Genomic DNA, 16,272 nt, shown 5'->3' with positions numbered 1-16,272 from the left:
AGACCACAAGCATGCCAGTCTTGGTGGCCTGTGCAACATGGAGGTTGGTAGGTGGGCCAGGAAGTTCGAATGGATACTGAGCAACAACAGGCGAAGAGTCAATGGCGGTACTCTTGCCATAACGATTTTCAGCCGCGATACGGAACTGGTACTCTGTTCCCTGAGTGAGACGAGACACCTTAATGGATGTCCTGGCAACTGTGGCTGAGACAATCTGCCATGTAGTTGTTGTAGTATCTCTCTTCTCCACCACATAGTTATTAATCTGGCATCCACCATCATAGGCTGGAGGATCCCAAGACAGACACACAAAGTCGGCACTCACTTCATCAACCACAATGTTGCTTGGTGGACCAGGCTTGTCCAGGACTACAACTGAAATCACAGCTGAGTTGGTACCAACTGAGTTTGTCAGGGTGATCTCATACTTTCCTACATCCTCCTTGGTTGCATCCTTGATGAGAATCTTGGATGAGGTCTTGGAACTCAGAACATTGACCCTTGTCGTCTGTTTAAGTGAATGACCGTCCTTCTTCCAGGAAACCTCAGGCTGAGGTCTGCCTTTAAATGGAACATCAATCTTCAGATCATCTCCTGCCTTAACACTGTATGTGGAAAACAGCAGGTTAATGGTGGGCGTGAGCGTTATATCCTTTACCACAACAGGGGCTGCCAGAGGTTTGGCATCACTCTTTCCTTTGTCATTCACAGCAGTCACCCTAAAGGAGTATTCCTCCCCACTTGTGAGTCCCTCAATGGTAGTTTCCAGTGCTTTGGCTTCACTGCAGACAGTCCATTTGTCATCACCTTTAGGCTGCATCTCCACAATATAACTTGTGATCTTGCTGCCTCCATCATGATCGGGTTTCTCCCATGACAGGGTGACAGTATGACGAGTCACATCAACCAGGACAACTTTACCAGGAGGTAGAGGAGCCTCAGACACCTTGACTTGATCTGTGGAGGCAGGCAGACCAACTCCCAGCTCATTCACAGCAAGCACACGGAAGTAATAGCGACCGCCCTCCTGTAGGTCAGAGATGATAAATGAGTTCCTCACACAGTTGGTGGAAACACTAGTGAAAGCCATTCTCTTCTGCTCTCTCTTCTCTACAATGTAGTGTGAAATCTTAGCACCACCATCAATGAGAGGAGGTTCCCAGGACAAAGATACAGAGTTCCTCTTGACATCCTTAACCTCCAGGTTGGTTGGAGCGCTGGGGGAGTCCAGAACCCTGACATTGATGAAGGCTGATTTAGAGCCACTCAGGTTCTCAAGAGTCAACACATATTTTCCAGTGTCAAACCTGTCAACATTCTCAATCACAAGCATTGTGTAAGAGCTTGTAACTTCAATCTGGGCACGCTCATTTAGAGTACCATCAGCCTTTGACCATCTGACCTCAGGCTCAGGCTTTCCTTTGATGGTCACAAACAGACGCAGAGTGGCAGTGGCACGAACATTGACCATTTTTCTCAGATCAGCGTCCAGTTCAATTTCAGGAGCCTCAAGTTTTTCAGCAGCAATTACAGTACCTGGCAGGTCCACATGTTCCCCCACTCCTTCAATATTCATGGCACAGATACGGAAGTTGTATTCTGCATTCTCTTTCAGTTTCTTGACAGTGTAGTGAGTGGTCTGAACACCTGTGTATGGTGTACAAGTGAGCCATTCATCGTCTGCAGCTTCCTTCCTCTCAACAACATATCCAGTGACTGGTGCGCCACCATCATAGATAGGTCTTGTCCAGGACAGGGACACTGTGGTGCTTGAATGGTCTGTGACTTTGGGGTTGCTTGGTGGTCCTGGTGGGTAAGTGGCATCGCAGGCCTTGATGTACTCAGTTGGTCCACTAGGCTTTCCAACACCGGCTGCATTTCCGCAGACACCCTGAATTCATATGAATGACCCTTCTGTGAGGCCAGTCATCTGAATCTCAGATCAGTCAGTCTCTTCTTGTTACACTTTGTCCATCTGACACCATCTTTATCACGTTTTTCAAGGACATATCCTTCAATCTCAGCTCCTCCATTATTCTCTGGCCTCTCCCAAGTAAGCACGATGGAGTCCTTGGTGATAGCACCGGCCTCAGGTGTAGAGGGAGCACTGGGAGTAGTGAATGGATTGCGAGCAATGACAGGCTCAGATTCAAGAGGCTCACCAACACCATATTTTATTCACTGCAGTGACTCTGAAAATGTACTCATTGCAGGCAGCAGTTTTGTGATTTTGTAGCTGATGGCCTGGATTTGGGTTCAACCATGGTCCATGACAAACGGCTGGTTTCTCTCTTCTCAATGATATAGTGAGAGATGCCAGCTCCACCATCATGTGAAGGATGGCTCCAATGCAGATAACACTTCTCAGCTGTGACACCTTTAACCTCCAGTGGGCCATCTGGAGGACCAGGTCTATCCAAACTTTAACGTTAACAGGGATCATTTTGACACCTCCAACATTGACAAGTTTGAGGGTAAAGTGGCCACCATCCACTCTGATGCAGTCCTTTACTGTCAGGATGGTACGTGTAAGTGTGGTCTTCACCTCCATTCTTGGTGTGCTTTTGTCAATCTCCTTTCCATCCTTCAGCCAAATGACCTCAGGGAGTGGCTTACCACTGTAGTCTGCATCAATTTCAAATGTCTCACCGGCACTTACAACTGTCAGATCCTTGAATTTAGGATCCATGGTGGCTTCTGGAGCTTCAATTTCATCCTTGGCTGTAATTTCTCCTGTGCTCGGAGAAGGGTGGCTAGTGATGCCAGCTGCATTCCTTGCAATTATTCTGAACTCATAAATGCAATCCTCAGTCAGTCCAGCAAGAGTGAACTGGGTGTCGATGATGTTGGTGAAGCTAGCTTTCATCCAACGGGTATCTGGGTGCTTCCTTCTCTCAATCACATAACCGGTGATTGCACTGCCTCCGTCATACTGGGGCCTGGTCCACTTAAGTGTCACATGGTTTCTAGTGATTTCAATGGCCTCAGGGGTGCCTGGAGGATCACATGGATCTCTGGCTACAGTACTCTCAGAGACCTTACTAGGTGGGCTGAGTCCAGCAATGTTCTCAGCATAAACTCTGAATTCATACTCAATGCCTTCCTCCAGTTCTGTGGTTTTGAAACGTGGCTCTGGGATTAGAAGTTTGTTAAGTTTAGTCCACAACAAGCTGTTCTTCTCCTTTCTCTCTAGGTGATAGCCTATTATGGGACTACCTCCATTGTTAGTAGGAGGTTTCCACTCAACCACCATATTGTCCTTAGTTGCAGCAGAAATAACTGGTGTTCCTGGAGCAGCAGGTTCGCTGAATGGATACTGAGCAATAACAGAGGGAGAGACAATAGCAGAACTCTTTCCATATCTGTTCTCAGCAGACACTCTGAACTGATATTCAACTCCAGTCCTCAGCTTGGTGACTTTGATGGTTGACCTGGCAATAGTAGCGGACACAATCTGCCATGCTGTTGTAGTTGTGTCTCTCTTTTCTACAATGTAGTTATTGATCTGGCAGCCTCCTGTATACTCCGGTGGCTCCCAGGCAAGACAGACATAATCAGAGCTCACCTCTTCAATCTTCACAGGGCCGGTGGGTGGACCAGGCTTATCGAGAATAACCACAGTGATCTCCTCTGTAGCTGTTCCAACACTGCTGGTGGCTGTGACAGTGTATTTACCAGCATCATCCTTATTTGCATCCTTGATGCAGAGCTTAGTAGAAGATGCTGTGCTTGATACATTTAATCTGGTTGTTTCCTTAAGGGCCTGCCCATCCTTTTTCCATTCAACCTTTGGAACGGGGCGTCCAATCACTGGAATCTCAATTTTCAGATCCTCACCATTCTGCAAGCTGTAAGTGTTGAACGTCATTTTGAATCTGGGTTCAATAGTTACATCTTTAGCAGTGACTGGTGCAGCCAGAGGCCTAGGATCACTTTTGCCCTTCTCATTGAATGCTGAAACTCTAAACAGGTACTCATGTCCAGCACTGAGGCCAGTGACAGTGCCATCACATGTTTTGCTTGTGGCAGCCACCACCCATTCTTCTGCGCCTACAGGCTGCATCTCAATATAGTAGCCCATGATCCTGCTGCCTCCATCATGATCTGGCTTCTCCCAGGAAAGTGAGACAGTGGTCTTTGTCACTTCAGTCAAAACCACCTTACCAACAGACAGAGGAGGCTCAGAGGTCTTAACTGAGTTTTCTGTCTCAACTGCCTGTCCCACACCAAACTCGTTTTCAGCCAAAATTCTGAAGTAGTAGATCATTCCTTCAGTGAGGCCAGTGATACGATAGCTTGTCTTCGTGCACTTGTTGTCCACGTTAGAGTAAACCTTTCTGGTGGATTCACGCTTTTCCACAAGGTAGTTCTTAATTCTTGCACCTCCATCAATAACAGGGGGTTCCCATGTCAGAGTAACACTTTGTCTCTTAATATCCTTCACTATCAGATTAATAGGAGGACCTGGAGTATCCAGAACTTTGACAGAGACAAAGGCTGATTTGACACCAGCACTATTTTCTAATTTAAGGATATATTTTCCGGCATCGTACTTATCACAGATGTCAATAGAAAGTTGGGTGTAGTCTTCACCAGTCTCTATTTGTACTTTACTTGGTAATTCTCCATCCTCCTTGGCCCAGTTGATCTCAGGAGCTGGGCGACCCTTAAATGGAATGCAAATTCTCATTGAGCCTCCTGCACGGACCACTATTCCCTTCCTGAGCTCTGAGTCCAAGATCATCTCTGGAGGATCAATCTTCTCTTGAGGGATGACAGTTCCTTGGATTTCAGTTGGCTCACCAACACCTAGCTTGTTAATGGCACAGATGCGGACTTTGTATTCCTGGTGCTCAATCAACTTGGTGATAGTGAACTTGGTAGCATTTACTCCAGATGGTGGAGTGCATATGCTCCACTCCTCCTCATCAGCCTTGGTAATCTCCACAGCATAGCCTTGAATCTCACAACCACCATCATAGATAGGTCTATGCCAGCCTACAGTAACAGAATCTTTACCAGTGTCAACCACATGGGCATTGGTGGGGCAGCCTGGTTCAAAGGTTGGGTCACATGCTTTGAGGTAGGGAGTAGCTGGGCTTGGCTGACCAACTCCAGCTGCATTCTCAGCAGATACTCTGAATTCATACTCATGGTCTTCAGTTAATCCTGTTACCCTGAAACGCAAGTCTGTCACTCTGCGTTTGTTGCACTTGGTCCATCTCACTCCCGCTCTGTCTCGCTTTTCAACAATGTAACCAGCAATATCACTGCCTCCAGTTGTTTCAGGGCGGTTCCAGCAGACAGTCATTGAGTCCCTTGTAATGTTGGTGATCTCAAGTTCTTGGGGTGCACCGGGAGGAACAAATGGATTCCTCATGATAACTGGTGCTGATTCAAGAGGCTCACCGACACCATACTTGTTGACAGCCATGACTCTGAAGATGTATTCATTACCCTTCAACAATTTGGTAACCTTAAACATGGTAGCTCCACAATCACCAGAGACCACAGTCCATGCCAGGCGGCTGGTTTCCCTCTTTTGGATGATGTAGTGGGAGATGCTAGCACCTCCATCATGCCTTGGTGGCAGCCATGACAATGAGCACTTCTCCTCTGTGACGTTGCTGACTGTAAGAGGTCCTTCAGATGGACCTGGTCTGTCCAAAACCTTCACACTGAATGGGACAGTTTTGCTTCCAGCAACATTAGTGAGAACCAATGTGTATTGTCCACCATCCACTCTGATGGCATCCTTCACAATGAGCAAAGCCTTGAAATCAGTATTTTGATCTCAGCTCTGGCTGAGTTTTCAACCTCAACGTCTCCCTTGAACCAATGAGCTGTTGGTATGGGCTTTCCTTCCACACTGGCCTCCAGAGTGAATGTTTCTCCAGCATTGATAACAAGTGTCTGGTTGTACATAGCATCTGTCTCACATTTTGGTGGCTCAACTTCATCCTTAGCTGTGATGGATCCTGTGCTCTCAGATGGTTTGCTTACAGCCCCAGCTGCATTCCTTGCAATAACTCTGAAGTCATATTTATGATCTTCTTTTAGACCAGTAACTGTGAATTCATGTTCAATGACATTGGCAAAGCTAGCTTTCATCCACTTTCCTTCAGGAAGATTACGTTTCTCCACAACATATCCAGTAACCAAGCTTCCACCATCATACACTGGAGCAGTCCACCTTAGCTTCACTGAGTGTCTGGTCACAATTACAGCCTCAGGACAGCCAGGAGGATCACATGGATCACGGGCTACATAGACCTCAGAAACTTTGCTGCATTTCCCAATGCCAACAATATTCTCGGCAGAGACTCTGTACTCATATTCAATACCTTCCTCAAGAGGAGTAGACTTGAACCTGCAATCTTGGATAAGAGTTTTATTGATCTTTGTCCAGAGGATGCTGTTCTTCTCTTTCCTCTCTAGATGGTAACCTAAGATGGCACTGCCACCATCAGATGGGGGTTTGTGCCACTCAACTACCATATAATCTTTGGTATATGAGGACACAAATGGTGTTCCAGGTGGACCAGGCTCCTGGAATGGATACTGTGCAACAACAGGCTCTGAATCAATTGCATAACTCTTTCCATATCTATTCTCAGCAGAGACTCGGAACTGGTATTCGGCACCTGTCTTCAGATTGACAACCTTCAATGTGGTTCTGGCCACAGTGGCAGATACAACCACCCAATTGGTTGTAGTTGTGTCTCTTTTCTCCACCACATAGTTGGAGATTGGGCATCCACCTGTATATGTAGGAGGTTCCCAGGTGAGAGTGATACTTTCAGCACTGATGTCCTCCAACTTGATGGGGCCTGTTGGTGGGCCTGGCTTATCAAGAGTGATCACCTCAATAGAAGCATCTTTGGATCCCAGTACATTTGCAATGTTGATGCTGTACATACCACCGTCCTCTTTTGTGGCATCCTTAATTGTGAGGGTAGTATGATGAGCTGAGTCTGTGACATTGACTCTTGTTGTCTGCTTGAGGGCAGCTCCATCCTTAGTCCATGTAATGGTTGGTTTTGGATGACCAGCAATTGGTACTTCTATCTTGAGGTCATAGCCCACCTGGACACTGTATGTGCTGACTTTAGGTCTAACAACAGGCTCAATCACAAGGTCCTTCACCACAACGGATTGAACCAGTTGTCTGGGATCACTCTTGCCCTTGTCATTAACAGCAGAAACTCTGAACTGATACTCCTCTCCCTTCATTAAGTTTGTCACCACTGTCTCCAGTGCCTTTATAGTAGCACAAACAGACCAAGCTTCACTGTCCTTAGGTGCCAGTTCAACTTCGTAATGACTAATCCTACTGCCTCCATCATGTTGAGGCTTCTCCCAGGATAGGGTAACAGTGCTGTTTGTAACATCAAGAACACTGACTTTACCAGGTGGTTGAGGCTTCTCAGATATCTTAATTGGTTCTAATGTTTTGGCAGGAAGACCTACACCATATTCATTCTCAGCAAGGACTCTGAAGAAGAAGATTCCGCCCTCCGGAAGGGGCTCAATCTTCCATGACATTCTGTTGCAGGTGGTGACAGGGGAATAAACCTTTCTGGTGCTCTCACGCTTTTCAACAATATAATGTTTAATCTTTGCACCGCCATCCAGAAGTGGAGGCTCCCATGTGAGGGTGACAGAATTCTTGGTAATCTCTTTCACTATGAAGTTGGTTGGTGGACTGGGTGAGTCAAGAACTCTAACACTGATAAAGACTGACTTCACACCACTAGCATTTTCTGCAGTCACGGTGTACTTGCCACTGTCAAACCGGTCAACATTCTCAATGACAAGTGAGGCATAGGTACCTGTATTGTCAATCTGAGCATTCTCGCTTATCTCACCATCGACCTTTCCCCATTTCACCTCGGGAGCTGGACGACCTCTCACAGGAACAAAGAGTCTCAGAGTGCTGGCAGATCTAATGTTGATCATTTTCCTCATGTCAGCATCCAGGTCAAGATCAGGGGCTTCAAGTTTCTCCTCCAGAAGAATTTTTCCTGGAACATCAGCATGCTCACCAACACCGACTTTGTTGATGGCACACACTCTGAACTGATACTCATGTTTCTCCAGAAGTTTCTTCACTATGAACTTAGTTACTGGGATTCCAGTAGGAGGAGTGCACATGAACCACTCATCAGATGCTCCATCACAGGCCTCAACAATGTAGGCCTGAATCTCACAGCCACCATCATAGATGGGTTTACCCCATGTGAGTGAAACAGTAGACCTAGAGGTGTCTATCACTTTGGGATTGTTTGGTGGGCCTGGCTTGAAGATGGGGTCCAGTGCTTTGTAGTAGATGGTAGGTGGACTAGGTGTGCCAACACCTGCACCATTCTCTGCAGAAACTCTGAATTCATAGCTGTGATTTTCTAGGAGCCCTGTTACTCTGAAGCGCAGTTCACTTACTGTGCGCTTGTTGCATCTAGTCCATCTCACACCATCTTTGTCACGTTTCTCAACCACATATCCTTGGATGGGGCTGCCACCATCATTAGTTGGTCTCTCCCAGGTAACCACCATGGAGTCTTTGGTGATTGTAGAAACTTCAACCTCTGTTGGTGGGCTAGGGGCAACAAATGGATTTCTGGCAATCATTGGCTCAGATTCCAGGGGCTCACCAACTCCATATTTGTTGACTGGAATCACTCTGAAGATGTACTCATTACCAGGCAGAAGTTTAGTGATCTTAAGGTTGAGGGTCTGAACTTTAGGTTCAACTACAGTCCAAACAAGTCTGCTTGTTTCCCTCCTCTCAACAATGTAATGAGAACATTCACTGCCTCCATCTTGCAAAGGTGGCTTCCATGAAATGGAGCATTTCTCGCTGGTGACACCATAAATAGAGATTGGACCCTCAGGTGGACCTGGTCTGTCCAGAACCTTGACGTTAATGTTAACAGATTTTTCTCCTCCTACATTCTTTACCAGCAGAGTGTACTGGCCTCCATCAACACGAATGGCTTCTTTAACAATGATGGTGGCTGTGAAATCTGTGTTCTTGACCTCAATGCGAGCAGCTTCAGTAATGGCTTGTCCTTCCTTCAACCAGTGCACTGTGGGCACAGGCTTACCATAATAGAAGCCTCAAGTCTGAATGTTTCTCCAGCATTTACCACTACAGCCTGGGAGTATTTAGATTCCAAGTCAATCTTGGGTGGATCTACCTCATCCTTGGCAGTGATGGCTCCAGTAGAGTCTGAGGGCTGGCTGAAGACACCTGCGGAATTTCTGGCAATGACACGGAACTCATAAACCTGATCTTCTGTGAGACCAGTGACAACAAAGTTAGTATCAATAATGTTGGCAAAGCTAGCTTTCATCCAGCGGCCAGATCCCTCCTTCTTCTCAACCACATAGCCTGTGATCTTAATACCACCATCATACTCAGGTTTGGTCCATCTGAGTGTCACCTGGTTTCTGGTAACAATGACAGCCTCTGGTTTTCCTGGTCTGTCACAAGGATCTCTGGCCACTTGCATTTCACTCACTTTGCTGGCTTTGCTGAGGCCAACAATATTCTCTGCATAGACTCTGAATTCATATTCAATACCCTCCTCAAGGCCAACAACCTTAAATCTGGTCTCTGGAATGATTAATTTGTTCTGTTTGACCCACAGTATGCTATTTCGTTCTTTAGCCTCCAGGTGGTAACCAAGGATCTTGCTTCCACCATCATTGCTGGGTTTCTCCCATACGACTGCCATGCTCTCTTTGGTTGCTGACTGAACAACTACAGAACGGGGCTGGCTTGGCACTTCAAATGGATACTGTGCAATGATGGTTTCAGAGAGCAGGGCCGAGGACTTGCCATATCTATTTTCTGCTGAAATCCTAAACTGATACTCCTGTCCTGTCTTCAGACGAGCAGCTTTAATAGTGGTTCTGGCCACTGTAGCTGACACAATCTGCCAGTTGGTGGTGGATGTGTCTCTTTTCTCAACAATGTAATTGTTAATAGAACAACAACCATCATACTCTGGTGGATTCCAGCTCAGGACTACACTGTCAGCTGTGATTTCATCCATCTTAATGGGGCCAGTTGGAGGACCAGGCTTATCTAGAACAATGACACTGATGTCTGTAGATGCTTCTCCAACTGTGTTGTTTAGTTTGATGGTGTATGTGCCCACATCATCTCTGCAAGCCTCCTTAATGACCAGAAGAAGGTTTTTGTCTGTGGCTTCAGCATTAACTCTTGTTGTTTCCTTGAGAGCAACTCCATCTTTGAGCCAAGTCACATTAGCTCTGGGACAGGCAGCGTACGGTATGTCTATTTTAAGATCATCACCTGCTAGACCACTGAAGGTACTGAAAAGCAGTTTGAAGGTTGGTGAGATAACCAGGTCCTTTGCAACCACGGGCATACTGAGAGGACGTGGGTCACTAACTCCCTTTTCATTGACAGAAGAGATGCGGAACATATACTCCTCTCCCTGCGTAAGGCCGGTTACAACAGCCTCATTTGTCTTCACCACCATTACCTGGGTCCACTTCTCACTTCCTTTACCTTGCATCTCAACGATATAGCCTGTGATTCTGCTACCACCATCATGGTCAGGCTTCTCCCAAAACAGTGTGACACTGGTGCCAGTTACTTCACGAAGGGACACCTTTCCTGGAGGTAGTGGTTTCTCTGAGACTTTGATTGGTTCAGGGGTTTCTACCGGGAGGCCAATGCCAAATTCATTTTCAGCCAGGACTCTGAAGGAATATAGCTTTCCTTCCTCCAGATCTCCAATCTTCCAGCTGGACTTGTGGCAACTAGCGCAAACTGTTGAGTAAGCTTTTCTGACTGACTCACGCTTCTCCACAATATAGTTGCGAACTCTGGAACCCCCGTCAATAAGAGGTGCATCCCAAACAATGGAGACTGAATCTCTAGTGACCTCCTTGATGATCAGATTTTGAGGTGCTCCAGGAGTATCTAGCACTCTGACGTTGACAAAGGCGGTCCTGGTTCCTGAGGCATTCTCTACAGTTACCATGTATTTACCTCCATCAAATCTGTCAACATTTTCAACTTGAAGAGTGGTGAAAGATGGAGTAATTTCAATGTTGGCTTTGTCCAAGGATTCTCCATGTTCTCTTGACCATTTTACCTCTGGTGCTGGTCTCCCTTTGATAGGTACAAAGAGTCTGAGTGTGCTGCAAGCCCTGATGCAAACGACTTTACGTAACTCTGCTCCAAGTTCAATTTCAGGAGCAAGCAGTCTGTCTTCAGCCTTGGGGGTTCCTGGTACAGCAGCTGGTTCTCCAACACCTTCACAATTAGTGGCACAGATGTTGATTTTGTACTCTTGGTTTTCTTTAAGGTTGGTAATAGTGAAGGAGGTTGCGGTCCATCCCTTCTTGGGAGTGTGGATTGTCCATTCATCTTCCTCAGGCAGGCAGGTCTCAACAATGTAACCTGTGATTTCAGAACCACCATCATAGACAGGCTTGTTCCAAGCCAGGGTGATGGAAGACTTGGTTGTGTCCAGAACTCTGGGGTTTCCTGGAGGTCCTGGCTGGAAGATGGTGTCAATAGCTTTGTAGAATGGACTGGAAGGACTAGGCTGGCTTAAACCAGCATTGTTCTCGGCAAGGACTCTGAATTCATACTCATGTCCTGGAGTGAGGCCAGATACCTTAAATCGCAAGTCTGTTACAGTTCTCTTGTTGCACTTAACCCAGCGCAGGCCAGTCTTATCCCTTCTCTCAATTACGTAGGTGTTGATTCTGCTGCCACCATCATGTTCAGGACGCTCCCAGCAGACAACCATGGAGTCCTTTGTAATTGTGGTGACTTCAGGCTGAGTTGGTGCGTCACTGACAACATATGGGTTGGCACAAATGACTGGTTCAGACTCCACGGGTTCACCCACACCATACTTGTTAACTGCCATCACTCTGAAGATGTACTCATTGCCTTTCAGTAGCTTGGTTACTTTGAACCTATTTGCTTGAAGGTCTGTGGCCACATTTGTCCAAGCGAGCCTACTGGTCTCACGTCTCTGAATGATAAAGTACTCAATCTTTGCACCACCATCGTGAGTTGGATGCAGCCAGTTGAGAACACATTTCTCTGCAGCTATGTCTGTAACAGTGAGAGAATCTGGAGGTCCAGGTCTATCCAGTACCTTGACATTGAACGTAAACTTAGCAAAGCCACCAGGGTTACTGGCAGTGAGAGTAAAAGCACCACCATCCCTTCTCAAAGAATCTTTGTTGATAAGAGTTGTGTGGAAGTCAGATGTCTTTATCTCTAACTTAGCTGTATCCTCAAGCTCCTTTCCTTCCTTGGTCCACACAAGAGATGGAATTGGTCTGCCAGTCACATTGGCCTCCAGCTTGAAAATCTCTCCTGCCATGACAACAACATTGCTGCTATAAGATGCATCAATGTCAAGCCTGGGTTCTTCGATGTCATCTCTGCAAGTGATAGCTTCTGAAGGCTGAGATGGAGCGCTAACAGAACCTGCTGAGTTTCTAGCAAGCACACGGAACTCATAAGTGGCATCTTCGATCAGACCGCTGACAGTGTAGATGGTCTCAAGGATGTTGTTGAAGTTTGCTTTAAGCCAGCGTCCATTGGGCAGCTCTCTTCTCTCTACTGTATATCCAGTGATGGAGAATCCACCATCTCCCTCTGGTCTGGTCCATGAAACAGTCACCTCATGCCTGGTGATATTCAGAGCCACAGGTTTGCCTGGTGCATCAACTGGATCCAAAGCATACATCGTCTCAGAGGGTTTGCTTGGTTTGCTGAGACCAGCCATGTTTTCAGCAATAACACGATGCTCATATGCAATTCCATCAACAAGACCAGTGGATTTAAAGATGTTTCCAACAACAAGATTTTTGCTGACTCTCTGCCATAGAATGCTATTTTTCTCTTTTCTGTCAACATGGTAACCAAGAATGGCACTGCCTCCATCAGAGGACGGTTCATTCCAGCTTAAGGTCATTGAGTCTTTGTTGAAAGAGGTAACTGTAGGAATGCCTGGTTGTCCTGGCACGTCAAATGGATAAGCAGCCACCACGGCCTCAGAGACGATGCATGGTCCAATGCCATATCTGTTCTGGGCCCTGACACGGAACTGATAAGAAGTTCCAGTGCTGAGTCGGGCTGCCTTGAATGTGGTGCGAATAACTGTAGCTGCCAACTCCACCCATGATGTACCAGTGGTTTCCCTCATTTCCACAATGTAGTTGTTGATAGGAACGCCTCCGTCGTTTTCTGGTGCCTCCCAGGACATGAGGACATAATCGCATGAGACTTCCTCTAACTTAATTGGACCTGTGGGAGGGCCGGGAATGTCATGGACCAGAACTGTGATGGTCTCTGTTAATGTGCCAAGCATGTTCTTTCCAGTCATGGAATATTGGCCTCCATCTGTTCTCTTGATCTCACCAATGTTGAGAATGGTGGATGTCAGTGTGGTTTCAATGTTGATTCTCTGGGTTTCCTTCAGTACAATGTCTCCCTTTTTCCAGGTAACAACAGGTCTAGGCTTTCCAAGAACAGGAATCTCCACCTTGACACGATCTCCGGCCTTGGCAATGACAGTCTTCTGGTAGACTCCACGCAGGTCAAAGGATGGCGCAGAAGTCTGCTCTTTAATTACAGCTGGTCTGCTCTCACGTGGATCACTCCTGCCTGATGCATTCACAGCCATGATGCGGAAAGTATACTCTGCACCCTCAATCAGATCGGTCACAGTGTAGTCCAGAGCCTTGACTGTGGTCATATGGACCCACTGCTCTGTGTCCTTTTTCTGGGCCTCAATGACATATCCAGTGATCAAGCTGCCACCATCATGCAGGGGCTTAGCCCATGTCAGGCTAGCACTATCAGCTGTCACGTCTGTGACATACAAGTTCTCAGGAGCAGAAGGTGCCTGGGAAACTCTGATTGGTTCAGGGGTTTCAGCTGGCTCACCTACACCCAGGTCATTCTCAGCAGAGACACGGAAGTAGTAGTAAGCTCCTTCCTCCAGGTCAGGGATCTTGAAGGAACACTTTTGCCATGTGGTGCTCAGCACGGTGTAGGCCTTCTTAGTGGCCGCTCTCTTCTCAACAATGTAGTTGTGAATCTTAGAGCCACCATCAATAATGGGGATCTCCCACTGGAGGGTGATGCTGTTCTTAGTGATCTCTCTTGGTTTGAGGTTCACTGGCGGCCCTGGTGTGTCCAGAACTTTAACATTAACAAAACCGGTCTTCTTTCCAGCAACATTCTCCAGACAGAGGTTGTACTTTCCAGCATCATATCTGGTGCAGTCAGGAATAACTAGTAGAGTGTAGGACTCTGTGGTGTCAATGTGGGCACGGGTCTTCAGGTTGGTATCATCTTTACTCCAGGTTACTTCAGGAACTGGACGGCCTTTAATGGGAACAAACATACGGATTGAAGCACGGCACCTGACTACCAGGGTTCTCCTGAGTTCAGCGTCCAGCTCAAAGTCCGGCAGCGACTCCTGGTCCACCAGTTCAGTCACCTTCTCAACCTCTGCTGGTTCACCAACGCCCTCAGAGTTTATAGCTTTGACTCTGAAGTGATATTTGCCTCCCTTTTGAAGTTTGCCAATAACATATTCAGTAGATTTCATTGGGTACTGGTTCTCGGTCTCCCAATCATCATGTCCTTCTTTTTTGTACTCTACAAAGTATCCCTCTACTTCAAGACCACCATCATAGTGAGGTCTGCCCCAGGCGAAGGTGGCAGTGGTTTTTGTGGTGTCCATAATTCTGGGGTTGGATGGAGGACCAGGTGGATCTATGAAACAGGAAAAAGGAAGACCAGTGAAACAGAAACGTACATTGTAGTTTTGATTTAATTTAATACATGGATTGGAGTGAATGTTTTATAGATGTTTTTGTGGCAGATTATCAATGTGCAAATAATCTCCTAGAGAAACTTAAAGAAATCTTCCACACTGGATGAATACTTCAGTTGTTTCTGGTCTGTATTTCCACAAACCACATCATTTTACATGTAGAGAGTTTTAATGTTGTTTGCAGTGTAGGGCTAGATCACTTTTTCAATGCAGTTTCCAGTTCACTTACACACAATGTCCTTGGTCATGACAGGGTGCGACGGCTCACTGGGCTCCCCAAATCCAGCCTTGTTCTCAGCAGTGACTCTGAACTCGTACTCCACACCCTCGCTCAGGCCTTGCACCTTAAAGCGCAGGTCAGGGATTGTCCTCTTACATGCCCTCACCCATCTCATGCCTTTCTTCTCTTTCCTCTCTACACAATATCCTCTGATGTCACTTCCTCCGTCCTGCACTGGTCTCTTCCATGAAATGGTGACAGCGTTCCTGCTCACATTGTCAATCTCTGGTATCGACGGTGGGCCTGGTGGACCTGCAGACCCAACATACACAAGAAGATATGGGTTAATTTAAATTCACTTCCATTTGGAGCACTTTAAATCGGTGCTATTAGATGAGGTTGTAGAAACTATCATGAGGCTTTGGCTGCTTTCTGACACAACAATAAACACACAGACACCATATAAGATGGATGTATGTTCAGTCATACATATGACCCCTTTAAGATAGAACATATTCCTCATTTAGACCCTGAACTCCTTGGTGTAGATTAGAAAAAAAACTTCTTTTTAAATTACACAACATAAGATCATATATAATGTATAAACGTACGGAAGCTGTCGACCATTTTGACTGGACCAGACTGGCTCGAGTCTCCGGTGCCATACTGGTTCACAGCAGACACTTTGAAGATGTACTCGTTGCCTTTGATCAGTTTGCTGGCTACGTATCTGCAGTCCACAATGTTGTCAGCGAGCTTGGTCCACTGTAGCCGACTGGTCTCTCTCTTCTCTAGAATGTATGACTTGATGGAACATCCTCCATCCTCCTCAGGTGGAAGCCAGGTTAGAGTGCACTTTTCTGCAGAAATATTGCTGGCTTCAATGGGTCCCGGAGGTCCAGGGACGTCCAGGACCTTCACCTTTACATGTTCTTCCTTGATGCCGAAGGGGTTGCTGGCAGTGATGATGTAGTCTCCGGTGTTCTTCCGGCTTGCATACTTGATAGAGAGAGTGGATGAGGTGGGGGTGCTGGTGATGGTGACCACTTCGGAGCTCTTCAACTCACGACCTCCCTTGGACCACATAGAGGTGGGTGGTGGTTTACCAACAATCTTGGAGGCAGTGACCACAATGGTGTCTCCAGCTCTGACCACCACTCCATCCTTCATGTCTGGGTCAATAGTAATGGTCGGAGGCTC

General features: G+C 46.7%; 1 protein-coding gene across 1 annotated transcript in view; it reads right to left on the bottom strand.

Annotated features, from left to right (window-relative positions):
• The window catches only part of LOC115412831 (titin-like), a 237,885-nt gene that overhangs the window by 34,417 nt on the left and 187,196 nt on the right, over nucleotides 1-16,272 (bottom strand). Inside the window, 10 exon segments of the mRNA XM_030125488.1 lie at nucleotides 1-1,881; nucleotides 1,884-2,175; nucleotides 2,177-2,211; nucleotides 2,214-2,249; nucleotides 2,252-2,422; nucleotides 2,425-5,787; nucleotides 5,790-9,110; nucleotides 9,113-14,791; nucleotides 15,082-15,384; nucleotides 15,684-16,271. Coding sequence (XP_029981348.1) covers nucleotides 1-1,881; nucleotides 1,884-2,175; nucleotides 2,177-2,211; nucleotides 2,214-2,249; nucleotides 2,252-2,422; nucleotides 2,425-5,787; nucleotides 5,790-9,110; nucleotides 9,113-14,791; nucleotides 15,082-15,384; nucleotides 15,684-16,271 — 15,669 coding nt within the window.

Source organism: Sphaeramia orbicularis, chromosome 21 (assembly GCF_902148855.1).
Source record: "Sphaeramia orbicularis chromosome 21, fSphaOr1.1, whole genome shotgun sequence".
Lineage (NCBI taxonomy): Eukaryota > Metazoa > Chordata > Actinopteri > Kurtiformes > Apogonidae > Sphaeramia > Sphaeramia orbicularis.
Note: the sequence above shows the minus strand (reverse complement) of the source record. Positions and strands in the feature narration are given on the sequence as shown.